This window comes from Phasianus colchicus, chromosome 9 (genome assembly GCF_987193195.1).
Source record: "Phasianus colchicus chromosome 9, bPhaCol1.hap1.1, whole genome shotgun sequence".
NCBI classification, from domain to species: Eukaryota; Metazoa; Chordata; class Aves; order Galliformes; family Phasianidae; genus Phasianus; species Phasianus colchicus.
Window position 1 is genome coordinate 2,403,746 of NC_143444.1, and position 15,919 is coordinate 2,419,664.

Genomic DNA, 15,919 nt, shown 5'->3' on the forward strand with positions numbered 1-15,919 from the left:
TCCCATTTTCCACTAGTCTGTCTGCTGACAGAGAAGCTGCAAGTACCCAAAATAGAACTGCCTTTCTATGAATGAATTATTATTCCTTCTGTACTCAAACAACCATGGAAAAGTAGACAGAAGCACAGAAATGACTTACCTCCTTGTGAAGCAAGCTGACCAAGGTCAGAGTGACTTGAACTAGTTTGTGGCATATCTTCAGGGGGTCCAAATCGGAATCGAGGAACTCCAGCTACCTGAGGGGAACTATCAGAATAAAGATTTAAATAATTCTGCGATTTTTCCAAATACAGGGAGACAGGGACAAAAAAAACAACAAAACTTTCTAAACATTACAAGAGAATAACTTACATGAGACAAAATTAATCAGTAATAACCATAAAAAACAGCTAAAGTACTAGTAATTCAATAGCGATGAGTTTCTCAAACTTATCTGGATTACACCTGTAAGCAATACAGGAATGGAACGGAATATTGAATATGAATGGAATATTCTTTGCTTACTCATGCTATGAATCCTCGCAATTTTACATGGATAACTGAACATGCAGAACCATCTCAAAACTAGAACCTGAGATAGTCAGTAGCACAAATATCACAAATCTATCCAGTTGCTACTAATTGTTAAAATATTAGCACACGGACTGAAAGAAATAAATAAAAGATCCTTATTTTATGCACATCTCCTCCTTCTTGGGTCAACATGCTGCCATACAGTGTAGATGACCTCTTTCCTAATTTGTTGCTAACTTTCGCAATACAGAGTTTAATATCTGCTTAACTGCAAATGTAATATATGTCTATACTACTTAGCATGTCACTCCAATCACAAGTTCATTTCATTTATTTTCATTCCACTAAGGGAAAAAAATGCAGACACCAAAAAACTACTCTTTTATTTTTAAATTACTACTTACTGAATTGCTTCAGCAAATCCATCTGTACGGTGTGGAACTACTAGAGTTGGTGTGCTCGGAACTGTTCTGTCCTCATCATCAAAGAAGTGCTGCTGCTGGAAAAAAAAGAGGCTGAACTGAAAGCCCACAATGTATTTCCAGTTCCTATCTAGTCAAATAAAACATACTGTTGAGCAAAAAACCCCAAAACCAACACCAGACTTAACATCTGAAATGCGTAATTTCAGATGTCTGAATCTGAGCTAGTTATACAGATTGCGCTAACGGGTGACACCTACTGCATGAGAATACTATGTTGATGTGTCACATCTCCCTGTTGACTACAAATAAATCTTCAGGTGACTCATTCATAAAAAGATAGAAATGACCTGTCTTAGTTTGGATTGTTGTAACATAACCTAATATATGGGATTCTTCACAACATGAATCAAATCATCTGTTTTCTATGGATTTGTATCCTTTGCTCTTACATTACCTACAAAGCCAGACATCTCATCTTCCTCCTTCTCATATCCTAAATACAGCGTTCTCTTCATCTCTGGAGAACATACATTAATTGCCCTGCTCCTTTAGTGAGAGACTGAAAACTACTTCTTTCAATAATACATTAACTGTAAAAGACTGACTCTAAAAGTAAGTAATTAAAAATGACTTGGACAAAATAAGTTCAACTTTAAGAAAAGTTTCTGCTTTCTTGGACTTTTCTCAAGTTTGTTTTCCATTAATGCAGAAATTAACGGCACTAAGATGTTACCTGCAAGGCTACAGAAGTCATGCCATCCCTGACTTCAGTAGCTAGACTTCTTAAAAGAAAACAAAACAAAACAAAGCTCACCAAAATAAAACTAAAGAATTACAAATATATCCTCAACACAGGATTTTAGTAGTAGACTTTCATGTACTTACCATTCCACCTATACCAGGAGTTAGCTGAAGTCCACGTCCCACTGACTGTCTTCGAGTCATCTGGATTCGCTTTACAGCAAAAAAAAAAAAAACAAAACAAGTGTGAATGCTTCTCTAGAATTCTAATAGCACAGAGTTATTCAATCAGTAAAGAATAGCAGCTACATCGGTAATAGTATAAAATTATATTTCAGTATACAACACTGCCCAATACAGCATCATATCTCTTTAAACAGATTACAGCAGCAAATAGCCAGCATCTCACATCTGCTGCCTGGCCTAACCACAAAAGAGAAACACACAGATATAAATCTTGGATACACACTATTACTGTTTCATTCAACTTTCTACTGAGGACAGAAAACTTGGATGCAAAAATATAATGGTCACAAGCCTCACAACAAGTTAACAGTAAAGCATAATTTCGTAGCCATTACATTTTTTTTTAGCAAAATTTATGTTGAGATGTTTTCATTTAATAAATTTATGCTTACATCAAAGCAAATCATCAGTCAAATACTGAAGGTGAAAATTTTAGCTTAGATAATGAATACGGACATTCCTTTGCCCAATCTGTATAGGGGCAGAGACTAATAAAAATCCTAGCAATCTGAAATACAGCCTGTTCAAGAAGAGGGTTTTTTCTGCATTAACAAATAACGTTGGTATAATCACTTCAAGATACAAATCCATGATGAGTACTCTTCTGCTTTCAATATTCCTTCTCCAGCCATAATCTGCAGAATGACAAATGTTAAATCACCTTGCCCAGTTTCCATTTTCAGGATGCTAAATAGATATGATCAATTTTTACAATTTGCAGAGTGCTCAGACTTAAGTTAAGTTAAAAAAAAAAAACATTTTAAAAAGGTCCTTCTGAACTATTTTATACCTGGACTGGGGGACCTAGCTCTTGAGGAGGAGCGTGAATAGTCAATCGTGGAGGCAATGGATGTGGTGGTCTACGTGGTGACTGTGGTGGCCGAGGGGCCTGTCTCTCTGAGGCAGATGATGGCTGCTGTTCTCTAGAACTTTCATGAGGAAAAGTGGACTCTGCTGCACTTGTACTTCCTTCACCTAAAAAATATGGAAATTCAGAGCATTAAATTTATGCCATCCAACATTTTTCTGAGTTGAAGATATTAAGTCTTCAAATTCTGCTACCACATTTGAACAGGCATTTTTTACTCTTGTGTAAGTGGAGACTGCTCAGTATTATTTAAAGTCATTTCAAAGAGGATTTATGTCAGCTAAGTCACCACCAGCACTGAAACAAACCACTGATTATTCAAGCAGTGATTCACATGGAGGAGGTTCATCTTTTGAAACATCATCAACAGCTTCTATAGCAAACTAAGTCTACTGTGTTTTCAAAGGAAAGTAGAATATATCTAGAAGAGACCACTTCAAAATAATCCACATTTTATGTTACATTGTTTTACATTATATTAACTTTTTAAACACATGCAAAATCACTTATGTTTTTTCCTTTACAGACAGATTTTGAAGAAGCAAGAATTAACCGTACAGCTATTTTGAGAATCTGCTGCCCTCTGGTTGCTTTCACCTCCTCCCATGCTTTCCTCAGTTTCTGTTCCAGGATCGGTACCGTCAGCACCCTAAAATCCACAGACATAATGGTTTAGCACCAAACACCTACTAGCTGTAAAAAAGACTATATAAGCAGTGTAAAAGTATTCGGAAAGTAAAGAAACATATATGAAAAAATCTTCAAGTTATTTCTGTAAATTTCTACAAAATTATCTAAATCACAGAATCACAGAAACACTGAGGTTGGAAAAGACCTAAAAGATCATCCAGTCCAACCACCCACCTATCACCAATAGTTCTCACTAAACCATATCCTCCAATACAAAATCCAAACTTTCCTTGAACACCTCCAGGGTTGGTGACTCCACCACCTTCCTGAGCAGCACATTCCACTGTCTGACCATTCTTCCAGAAAAGCAGTATTTCCTAACATCCAGCCTAAATCTCCCCTGGCGCAGCTCGAAGCCATTCCCTCTAGTCCTATCACCAGTTACACAAGAGTAGAGGCCGACCCCCAACTCACTACAGCCTCCCTTCAGGTAGAAAGCAATAGTCTCCCCTGAGCCTCCTCTTCTCCAGACTGAACAATCCCAGCTTTCTCAGCTGCTCCTCATAACGCCTGTGCTCCAGACCCCTCACTAGCTTTGTCGCCCTTCTTTGAACCCACTCCAGGGCCTCAATGCAGTGAGGGGCCCAAAACTGGACACAGTACTCAAGCTGCAGCCTCACCAGAGCTGAGTACAGGGGGACAATCACTTCCCTGCTTCTGCTGGCAACACCGTTTCTGATGCAAGCCAGGATGTCACTGGCCTTCTTGGCCACCTGGGCACACTCCTGGCTCATGTTTAGCTAAGCATCAATCAATTCCCCCAGATCCATTTTCTCTATACAGTCTTCCAGCCACTCCACCCCAAGCCTGTAGCATTTCCTGGGGTTATTGTGGCCAAAGTGCAGGACACGGCATTTGAACCTCATCCCATTGGCTTCAGCCCAGCTCTCCAGCCTCTCCAGATCCGTCCGTAGGGCCTCACTACCTCCTGGCAGATCGACACTTCCAGCCAACTTGGTATCATCTGCAAACTTACTGAGAGTGCACTCGATGCCCTCATCCAGGTCATCAATAAAGATATTGAAGAGGACAGGCCCCAGCACCAACCCCTGGGGAACACCACTTGTAACCGGTCGCCAGCTGCATTTAGCTCCATTCACCACCACTCTCTGGACACAGCCCTCCAGCCAGTTCCTCATCCAGCCAAGAGCGTACCTGTCCAAGCCACGGACTGCCAGCTTCTGCAGAAGAATGCTGTGGGAGACAGTGTCAAAGGCCTTACTGAAGTCTAGGTAGACTACATCAACAGCCTTTCCCTCATCTACCAGATGGGTCACTAGATTCTAGAAGGAGATCAGGTTGGTGAAGCAGGACCTGCCCTTCATGAACCCATGCTGGCTAGGCCTGATCCCCCAGTTGTCCCACACATGCCATGTGATCTCCCTCAAGACAATCTGCTCCATAACCTTCCCTGGCACCAAGGTCAGGCTAACAGGCCTGTTGTTCCCCGGATCTTCCTTACAACCCTTCTCATAGATGGGAGTCACATTGGCAAGCCTCCAGTCTTCTGGGACCTCACCAGTCAACAAGGAGCACTGATAGATAATGGCGAGCGGTTTGGCTATCACCTCCACCTGTTCCCTCAGCACTCTCTGGTGAATCTCATATAGCCCGATGGACTTGTGGCAGTCCAGTTGGAATAGTAGGCCTCTGACTGCATCCTCCTGAATTGTGGGGGGTTCAGTCTTCTCCCCAGCCGAGACTACCAGGTCAGAGAGTGGAGTACCCTGAGGATAACTGGTGTGACCTTTAAAGACAGATGTAAAGAAGCATTCAGAACCTCTGCCTTTTCCTTATCCATGAGTGGTCACATTCCTAGCCTCATCCAGTAAAGAATGGAGATTCTCCTTAGTTGTCCTCTTACTGTCGATATATTTGTAAAAGAGTTTCTTGTTCCTTTTTACTCCAGTGGCCAGGTTGAGTTCAAGCTGGGCTCTTGCCTTTCTGATTTTCTCTCTACACTTCTTAACAGCTTCTCTGTACTCTTTCTGAGTCACCCGTCCCTTCTTCCACAGGAGGTAGATTCTCTTTTTCTCCCGGAGCCTCAAGAATAGCTCCCTATTCATCCATGCTGGTCTTCCTCCCTGCTGGCTTATTTTGCGACTTACGGGGACAGTCAGCTCCTGCGCCTTTAAGCCTTCCTTCTTGAAGAGCAACCAGCCATCTTGGACTCCTTTGCTCTCTAAGACTGAATCCCAGAGGACTCCCACTACTAGTCTTCTGAACAATTCAAAGTCCACCCTCCAGAAATCCAAGCTAGCAGTTTTGCTGCTCCCCCTTCTGGCTCCACCAAGAATCGAGAACTCTACCATTTCATGGTCACTCTGTCCAAGACAGCCCCTGACCTCCACATCTCCAGACCTTCTCTGTTTGTGAACTGCAGGTTAACAGGGCAGCTCTTCTCATAGGGTCTCTCACCAGCTGCATCAGAAAGTTATCCTCCATATACTCCAGAAACCTCCTAGACTAAATGAACACAACTGTAAGAAATGTTAAAAATTTTGCATATCTGCATACACAAATGTGAATGCAATAGTCATCATCACTTAATGACAATGAAATACTGCCTTATTAACTTCGCATCCATAGTAATTGATGCTGTGTCTTATGTTTTACATTTTCATTCAGTTCTTTTATATATTCAAAGCTGACCTTTTTCCTGAGAAAAGACCAGTTCTAAGAGAAATCATCATCATCATCTACTATATAGCCTCAATTTTCTGGGAGAAATTCACACTACGATTTTCAAATATTCAAATCTTTACAGTTGCATTACAATGGCAATTTATTCCAAGTGCTTTAACGAACTATAAAAAAGTGCAAATCTCACCTCAGCATCATCTGCTTCATACCCATCATTACCATCAGCACTACCAGTTCCTTCATTACTGTCATCACCTTCGTCTCCCATCCCTGTGTCTTCATCATCATCTTCATCTTCCTCTTCCTCATCTTCATAATCCTGTGATAGTACCATAAAAACACCTTACAGAAACGCTGAAACAGTGGGAACACTTCATATAGGGAAGTGGTAAACTTCACTTGCTTCACATACAGAGACCACCTTTGCTTGTGGAACTCCTCTATCTGAAGATTTTCAGCATTTATCATTTGTAGACTGGTTGTATGTATTTTCTGATGACTGGCGGGATGCCAGACATCCACCAGCTGCTCTCACTCCCTCTCTTCAACAAGGCAGATGGACAAAACAAGATGGAAAAATTTGAGGAGCAAGATAAAGATGGGGAGATAGCTTACCATCTACAGCCACAGGCAAAACAGAATCAACTTGGGGGAGAAAAAGAGACTTGGTGGGAAGAGTCCTATAAGCAGTATATTGTGATGGACAGTATAGACTCTACAAGACAGACAAGTAGGGCAGGTGACATAGAGGGCAGCACTGTATGAAAAGGAGTGGTTGGACTGTAAAGCACTTCAAGCTGGGGACAACATGGTTGAGAGTTTCCAGCCCAGATTAGAGAGATAATAAAGCAGAGATTGTACAAGTCTACTACAGATCACCCAGTCAGGATGACAGTGCTGATGCATTATTCTATAAGGAATTAAAGGAAATCTCTAAATTAGTTGCCTTTGTTCTTATAAGTTACTTCAACTTCCCAGATGTTAACCAAGTCTATCATGAACAAGTTCAGGAAATTCCTGAAGCACAATGAAAATAATTTGTGATAGATGGACTAAGGGAGCTGACTTGAAAAGTATGCTCCTTGATCTCTTCTTTGTGAATAGAGATGGACTTGTGAGTGAAGTAATACTCTGTGACTGTCTTGGCCACTGTGCACATAAATCTTTGTCTCATACAATAAGAACTAGCAGTAAAGCTACTACCCTGGATGTTGGGGGAGCAGACTCTAGACAGCTCAAGAAACTGATTAGTAAGATCCTCTGGAAATCTGCTTTTGAAGCCACTGAGGTCCATAACCATTTTGTTACTTTTTAAAAGCCATTTGTTAAGAGTGTATGAACAGACAACTCCAATTTGACATAAGTGAAACAAAGGCTGCACAGGGCTGGCTAGGCAAAACAAAGATTACCTCGTGGAACTCAGAGCCATTGTAGATTTTTTAAACTTAAAAAAAAAAACAACAAAAAAAGAACCAAAAACAACAGGTGAAATTAACAAGAGTCTTTAAAACACTAAACATCCAGGCAACAGAAACACAGACAACAGTTACACACAAAAAAAGAAGGATATTTTTGATTAAATTAGTTGTGCAAGATTAGCTTTACAGTTGATCAAAGACAGAAAAGGTAAGTACAATAATTCCTAAATAGAATTAATTCCTCAATATACATACTTCCTGTTCGCCTTCATTTTCATCATCATCATCATCTTCATCATCACTATCAATCACAATGACATCATCTCTCTTGGACTGACCATCCTGAGATGAAGTAGTATTTTGTTGATCTGACTGAAGAGGCCCAAGATCTATTGGGATAGACTGAGAAGTTTCTTCACTATCCTCCATGGGAGCATACTCTCCCTGTGTAACACCCTGTAGAAGATAAAAGTAAATTACAAAAGGAAATCAAATGCAGCGTACATATTCTTTAAAGTGCTCATCTCAAAAGTGTCCTCTGTATTTCTAGGAGTTCCCTGCTTTCACTTCTAAGCTCAGTAAAATAGAAGACCTGTTGAACAACACAAGTATTTCGACCTTCACTTCCAACTCTGATTTGGGATGTGGGGCCATCACTAAGTGCATTGTGTTCATATAGGATGTATTTGAAAACACAGCCATAAAAAGCATTTATTGCTAAACATCTATCACGTCTTCTAAATATATAAAGGATATGAGGGAAAATGCCTGACTTAAGAGTACTTACCACTGCTTAAAGAAAATAGATTTCACAACTCTACAAGGGACTAAGCTAAGTTAGAGAATTACCATGTGCTTGTATCTAAAGATAAAGAAGTTTAAATACCTGCTTTTCACTTATATTTAGCATTCCTAACACAGCTGTAGCATGCATTTTACAGAACTAGAATAAAAGCAACTTTTTTTTCCTTTGTTTATTATACAATGATCCAAGGACACGTCAAATATTTCTTTAAAACTAAAGCCAGAAAGCAAAGAAGTAAATAAAGAAATGTAAACTCCAAATCTGTTTTCATACTGTGATACATTTAACCTCTATGTCTCAGCTTCACTACACAGCCCTGGGGCTAAAGATAGGATTTCTAAAATGTCATATTAAATTGCATTTCAAAATTGTAAAGTCTCCTTAACATTCTCACTGTCACTTATATAGCTGCACATAGAGTGCAATTAATAGAGTATCTATTCTTAAAGACAGCAAGTTTAAACTTCAAGTGGTTAGAACTGTTTTCCACTGACATTCTGAAGGATCTGATTTGCGAGTCCTTTTTCAAAAGCATTGTATGACATAATAGTAAAAAAAAAAAAAAAAAAAAAAACCATTTTTTTTTTTGCTGAAACTATGATTTTTTTTCTTTTCAAATATGCTTACTTCTCCAATAGAGTCCTGTGAGTCTTGATTGTATGTTTGAGCTTCTACTTCACCATCAGTGCTTTCTTCTGCTGTCACTTCCTCCTGAAAGACCATATACTTTTCTTAAGACATACTGTTAATCCTAAAAATCTGATTCTCTAGCATGTTAGACTTCTTTTCTATTCCTTTTCCCACAGAGATTATGGGTAACATTTTTTCTCCTTTTGCTACTATTCCTTAGTTTTGTTTTTATCTAGCACCTCTGATTTCTCTGTCCTGAAATACCATCTTCTCGTTCTGGTTCACTGGACTGACTCTCTTCAGTGTCCCTAGATCTACCTAGAACCAAACAAAATCCTTAGTTTCCTATTCAGTCCCTATCATCTCGGCTAATTAAGTGATAATCTCATTAGAATCTTGCCCTTCTATGTTATGCGCCACCCCTATCCTGCATTGCTAATGAAGTGTCTTTATTCCTTTACATTTTTCAGAAATTGGCTGCTGTGAGGAGTCTCAAGCTCATTCTATTTTTTCACGATTCCTGGTTCCCTCACACCAACATTTCATATGCATTGTCTCTATGCTTTTCAACAAAGCACTTTGTCTTTGCTTCTCTGGCATCTCCTCAAGCACACTATTTTCTTCCACAATGAGTAGATAATGATCTTTCAGACCACATCTAAAAATGTGTTAACTTCTTCCTCTTCACTTGCTAGGCTATGGCTCTCTCGCTCCCCACCCATGCTCCAGTTCACTACAATTTGTGCTAGCCACTGTAGCTGGGACAACCTCTGCCTTTTAAGGCACCCAAACATGCTTCTTATCTGATAGATTCAAGACTCACATTTAAAATTAACTGACTTAACTCTGAAGTACTGTACTTCCTCTTCCCATTAGAAATCAACCAAAGCAGCAATGTACTAGCAACATTTTTATGTTCTTACAAACCTCAGGTCCAACCCTCTGTATGCTTCTCAGTTTCTTTGGAAGAGGTACATCCACTGTTTCCTCTGAAATTTGGTCCGAGTTTTCTACAGTGTTATCTTCCTCTTCCTCTCGTGGACGTTTAGACAGTGAAGAACTTGGGGTAGCTGAAACTTAGAAAAAAACTCTCAGTTATTTGCAGGAGAATATAAATGTACAAAGCAGAAAACTGTAAGGTTTGGTATTTTACTCTGTAAAACCAACTTTTTCTGCTCTGAATAACAGAATTGGAACTGTTTTGTTATCTTTTAGGACAAAGAAAACATCAGTATGCTACATTACAAATCTTATGTTCTTGGATCCATATTCTCTAACTGGACTCCAATGTAAGATTCCCAGGGTTACAACTAAAATACTTTTTACCACATCTTTGCTTCTGAAAAGTGCACCTAAGAACTAACAGAGTATGTACTGAAAAACAAAAAAGCTGTTTACAAAAGTGTTTTTGGGGAAATAACTGAGTTCCATACTATGTGTGGCAAACAGACGTAAAACAATGCACTACACAGAGTAGTTTTAGTGTTCTCTATATCTCAAATTCCAACTTAAGTAGTTTACTCAGGAACCCTAAAATTAACCTTGCAACAAAGCTACTGTGGAAACAGGAGCAAAAAAGTTTAATGTATCAAACCCCAAGACTGCTATGGATAGATACACATGAGTTTTAATCCCTATTTAAGGAATGTCATGACAATAGCATTTCAAGGGTAGCTCTTCTGAAGGTTTATGAAAGTTTATGAAAGAAGTCCACTCAAAGAGATTGTGCAGAACGTGCTATATAATAAGGGAAAAAAAAAAAAAAGAGTGCCTTGTCTGAAGTTAGGCCCGGTTTGACAACGGAGCTACTTCAAAGGAACTGTTCAAGAAGGTAGGCCAATAAAATGAAACCAACCTGTGCCAAACACTGCTGTAGAAGTGGACGGCCTCTCTATTTGAGAGCTCTGTACAACTTCTACAATGGTAGGGGATGGCTCCTGATTAGCAGGCTCAATCTGAGGATGACTTTGCTGAGTGGGCTGCACAAAAGCAGTTGCTTGAGTCTGCTGCTGAACAGTCAAGATGGGCTGAGAGAGAGATGTCTGAACATTAGGACTGGTGGAACGCACAGAGCCACTAGTGCTTCCAAAGACAGGAACATGCTCCACAGGTCCTTCTGATTGCATAGCTGAAAGGCAAACAGTAGTACATTCAACTGTCATCATATAATTTAGTGAGGTTCACATTCTCAATTTCAGAACGTCCTGAATATGAAATGTTTCTCAGATTCAGTTAACACTGCTTCTATCCATGCTCAGATGAGGAATTGAGAACTATGTGGCAACAAAAGTGTTCATAAGAGAGCAGTATTTAAAGAGACATGGTAACAATGAAAGTACCTCAAACATCTAGTGAGACTTCAAGGAAAAAACAGCATTTATGGCTGCTGTAGATCGCAGTACTACTAAAATGCTCACCTTCCTGAGTCTCCACTTGCGTTGTAGGCATAACTGTGGCTGTTGGAGTAGTGGTAGGATTAGTGACCGTAGCAGGAGTAACCATTGGACGGATACTAGCTCTTGGAGTAGATTTATTCCCAGCTATAGCAGCAGCAGTCACTTTACTTGGAGTTGACACAACAGGCGTTGGCTTAATATTTGCTGTTGGTGGATCTGAAGTGCTAGCACTGAAAAACAAGATATTGGATTCATCATAGAAGCACAGAAAGCAAATTCTAAAAATACTGAATTTAAATATATTACCATATTCTGAAATATTCATTTTTAAAGACTTTGAATTTGAAAACCTGACAGGACATAACAAGCTGTCTTGCAAAATTTGCTTATATGTTAATGAAAAAAAAAAAAGGAAAAAACAAACAAACAGGCCCACCATCCCATCAGTAACATCCTGTCCAGCTTAGAGGATTGACAGGCTTCTTCAAGGGTAATCTACTAACAATCTGTGAGCAATCTATAAGCAGATCAAAAGGACAAGCACAGCTAATAATGTTAGCTGCACTCGTTCTTTGTTAAGGTAATACAGTTTATATTAAAACTAACTGGTTCACTAAATACAGAACAATATAATCTCTTGACTGACATGGGGATCAGTCAAATTTTACAAGGCATTTTTGAAGATCGGAGTCTTAGTTTAAATGTATGATATAATAAAAATTAAAAGGGATTCAATTCACTAAACTTAGTAAAATGATAATATTAAGCATTTTGGAGCTTGGTTGCTGTTTCATTTGACAATTTTATCTGCTAGTTACGATCAACTTAGTCCATTTCTCATGTCTGAGCTCATTGCACAAGGAACTTTTCCCATCTCACCCTCCACTCCTACAAATAGGGTAAAGGTAATAACCAAAATTGTACAACTTTATGAATCTTCAAGTATTTTTGAAGAATTTGTCAGCCTTAGTGTTCTACAAATATCTTGTCCCTGGTAGTTACACGACAATTCACACTTGGAAAGCTTTATTGATTAATGACTAAATGGGTCTAAGAAAACAGGAAGAACATATGACAATCAGTATTTTAAAGCTGGTTAAGAAAACTTGGAAAAAGCCAATTGTTTTCTTAAAAAAAAAAAAAAAAAAAAAAAAAAAAAGCAACTAAATGAAGATAAAAACAAAAAAACCCAACAGCAGAAACTCTGCAGAAAACCCCAAGCCCTTTAACTCACATTCCTCTTTCACCTGAAGCTGGAGTAGACTTGAGTGAAATTTGCCTCTGCTGCTCTGGAACCTATGAAGTAAGAAACAAAAGATATAAAGCATATAAAATACAAAACAGAGTAGGCAAGTTGGTAGAATACTTCAGTGGACAAATCTTTCCATTAACAATTGTTTTTAAGAACATCTTTGTTAGTGTGCCTAATCAGACTCTATGATTAATCAAAAGTTCTCCCAAAAACATCACAGTAATACCAAGTATGCGAACCAATTCAGTAATTTCTTAAATGTTTTCAGCTATTTTTTGAAGCTGTTGAGACATAAAATACTGCTAATAATAGCTGAACATACATACAAAAATATAAAAAGCATAGTGAAAACAACTTATCAGCTAATCCCCTTTGATCAATATAACTATATGCTTGCCAGCTCTGGGTATGTTGACACTGGCAGGAAACAAGTTTTAAATTAAGTCCCAAATCCTTACTAAAGCCAGCTTACATATCTCCAAAACCACAAGTCTGGGATAATGGAACTTGAGTAGTGCAGTTTGCTAGGTTCACTGCTATTTATTTATTAAGAAGAATTTTCATCTACTGTTTACTATTAGATAAACCAGCCTTCAGCTAAAGTTCTCCCATATGAATACATTAAAAAAACAAACCAAGCTGTACAACAGTGCTAGTGCTGAAAGCTGCTGTATTTCAGTACAAGACACATAAAAAGGCTAACTTGTTCTCATGCAGCTATCTAGACAGATTCTGTACCTTATTTGTAGATTCTGCTGGCTCATCTCGCTGTTCATGGTGTCGCTCCTGCTGCTCTCTAAGCTCTCTTTCCAGACGGCAGATTCGACCTTCATACTGTGACTTGAGTGCACTCATCCGTACTTCCAATTCAGTCTTCTGTTCTTCTAATGAATTGCTCTTCTGCTTCCACTCTTCATTTTCTTTAGTTAGCTGTTCTTTTGTACCTAATTTAATAGGAAAGGATCCAGCTTTGCTACTGTAAAATTGCATACTAGGTCTCTGCATGCTGAATGCCCATTTGATTTTATAAGACGACTGAATAATTTTGAAATCCTAAAAATGTTAAGCTTTAGGAGGAGGCTCTTCAAGACAATTTTAACTTCTGCATGTCATTCATTTAATTGCAATTAAATAAAAAATTGAATATAAAAATATATCCAAAAAATAAATAAGCAAACAAGATGTTTTAAGCACGTTCTTGCACAATAATTCCTCTCAATATCTATTTAAAATAGAGGAAGCGGGATATTTTGCACCTGTAAATTCTGAGGAGACAAGGGGAGAATTACTGAAGTCTTTAGGAGAGTCCATGTGCTGTAATCAACAAGAGAATCAAAAAATTGGCTGGCCAAAATTAGGCAAAATTTTGATTCCCCAAATGTACAATAGTTATGTACCTGCACCATCTCCTTAAGGAACTAAAATTTCTCAATCTTAGAACAATTTTAAGACATCTGATGTAAAAAATACTGTTAAGAATACTGTCCGAATACTTCCCCAGAGGAATATTCAAAAACCCAAACCGAAGACGACACCTTAACAGAAAAAAAATTAATACCAGCTAACTGCGCAATTTTCTGCTTGGCTGCGAGAAAGGTTTTCCTAGTTTTCTCTTCCTTCTCAGAGATTTGTTGCCTAAGCTGTTCCTCCTGTGTAGTCTTCTCTTGCAGATCTTGACGAAAACGAGCAAGTTCTGACTGTAGCTGTGATACCTGCTCCTGAAGATTTCTTGCTTCAGTTTCCTTTTCTGTTATAGTCTATAGAAAGATTGGCCACAATGAGCTATTTCAGAAAACAATGTTTCTGTGTGTACACACACCTATGTGTGCATGCACACAGACCACCATCATCATGGTCTTCACAGTTACTTATTTAAGACTCGAGTAAAATTCCTCTGAAATTCCTTGCTCTGTTCTTACCTTTTGTAAATTTTCAACCTGATTCTCCAAAGTCTTTGTCTTCACTTCAGACTGATTGAGAGAGTCTTTCAATTCTTGTACTTCCTGGACAGAAACTTGTTCTTCTTGTTGCTCTACGAAAGACTGAGTTGCTGCTTCGGCAACCATCTGAAATATGTCAAGTGGTATCAGATTGAATGGTGCTGTCCAGTTAGAATGTGTTCACTTTCACAAGTTGCTGTTGCATGCAAACCAATAATTTTAAAAGTTCTGGGTAAAACACAGGCATTCAAATGTACTCCAGTGTTGTGTTAACAACATAGCAAAGTATTAAATGATATTCAAACTAATAGCAGTTTCTGAGTTAAGAGCATAACTATGTAATCTTCTGCTTTTCCCTTTGCAAGTAAGTGCTCATGTTACAGCATACTAAGGGAGTGTATAATCCAGCTAATGACTTTTACATGAAAACACACAACTGAATTTCTTTGCAAACAAAATCTTATCTACCTTATCATGCTGTGCCTTCAGCTCCTCATACTGAGTCTTGTATCTGCGCCCAATTTTCTTGACCTGTGTTATAGTTTTCACTTTTTCCTGTATATCAGCCACTTTAACATCTAGTTCTTTCTGCAAAGTTTCCTTCTCTGTCCTTATTTTGGCTACTTCATCCTTCAAGTTCTGAAGAAGATTCTGGCTTGTAGTCAAGGATGCATTAGTTCTAAACAGCCAGAACGAAAAAGGAGATGCAAGTGAGAAGTCTGAAATAATATACTACAATATCACTCATTTATGCAATACTGCAGGCACCATCCACAGTGAACTGTGTTCTCAAGGATTTTACAGTACAAATGTTTAATGTATTTTAGAGTCTCTTTAGCTATGAGACATCTTCCAAAACAATTCTTATTTCATTTGTATGTTATCAGGCTACATTAAAAAAAACAAAAGTTTAATAATTACATGGAAACAGTGAAGAAGTTACAATTCCATATGCAATTTTATTATAAACATTAAGCTTTGCATCAAACGTTTTACTGATTGACTTTTACAATACCTGGCTATTTCAGCTTTAAGCCTGCCTGTTTCTTCACTCATTTGCTGTATACGCTTGGTATTTGCCTCCTTCTCTGAAAGTAGCTTCCGATATTCTTCAAGATCTGTGTCCTTCTGTTGACTCAACAAATGCTGAAAGGTTGACAAAAACAGTCTGCATCAAGTTTTCACAAGATGATTAAACAGATACATTCAGGAAATCTTTTCAAACAGAGCTATTATTTTGTTAGCTCTGAAGAGAAGGACCTGGGTGTCCTCGTTGATAACAGGTTGGCCATGAGACAGCAGTTGTGCTCTCACAGCCAAGAAGGCTACTCCTTTCCCTCTACTCTGCCTTG

General features: G+C 38.5%; 1 protein-coding gene across 3 annotated transcripts in view; it reads right to left on the reverse strand.

Annotated features, from left to right (window-relative positions):
* The window catches only part of TPR (translocated promoter region, nuclear basket protein), a 42,571-nt gene that overhangs the window by 5,156 nt on the left and 21,496 nt on the right, over window positions 1–15,919 (reverse strand). Inside the window, exons 30-46 of one of the 3 annotated variants that reach the window (XM_031608486.2) lie at window positions 15,583–15,713; window positions 15,036–15,246; window positions 14,547–14,693; window positions 14,186–14,384; window positions 13,366–13,571; window positions 12,610–12,671; window positions 11,397–11,605; window positions 10,835–11,107; window positions 9,907–10,049; window positions 8,977–9,060; window positions 7,800–8,000; window positions 6,314–6,445; window positions 3,352–3,442; window positions 2,716–2,900; window positions 1,824–1,892; window positions 918–1,012; window positions 140–246 (exon numbers count right to left, since the gene is read on the reverse strand). In XM_031608486.2, coding sequence (XP_031464346.2) covers window positions 140–246; window positions 918–1,012; window positions 1,824–1,892; window positions 2,716–2,900; window positions 3,352–3,442; window positions 6,314–6,445; window positions 7,800–8,000; window positions 8,977–9,060; window positions 9,907–10,049; window positions 10,835–11,107; window positions 11,397–11,605; window positions 12,610–12,671; window positions 13,366–13,571; window positions 14,186–14,384; window positions 14,547–14,693; window positions 15,036–15,246; window positions 15,583–15,713 — 2,545 coding nt within the window. Of the gene's footprint in view, window positions 1–139; window positions 247–917; window positions 1,013–1,823; window positions 1,893–2,715; window positions 2,901–3,351; window positions 3,443–6,313; window positions 6,446–7,799; window positions 8,001–8,976; window positions 9,061–9,906; window positions 10,056–10,834; window positions 11,108–11,396; window positions 11,606–12,609; window positions 12,672–13,365; window positions 13,572–14,185; window positions 14,385–14,546; window positions 14,694–15,035; window positions 15,247–15,582; window positions 15,714–15,919 lie in introns of all 3 variants that reach the window. The other 2 variants (XM_031608485.2, XM_031608484.2) reach the window with 2 other exon arrangements.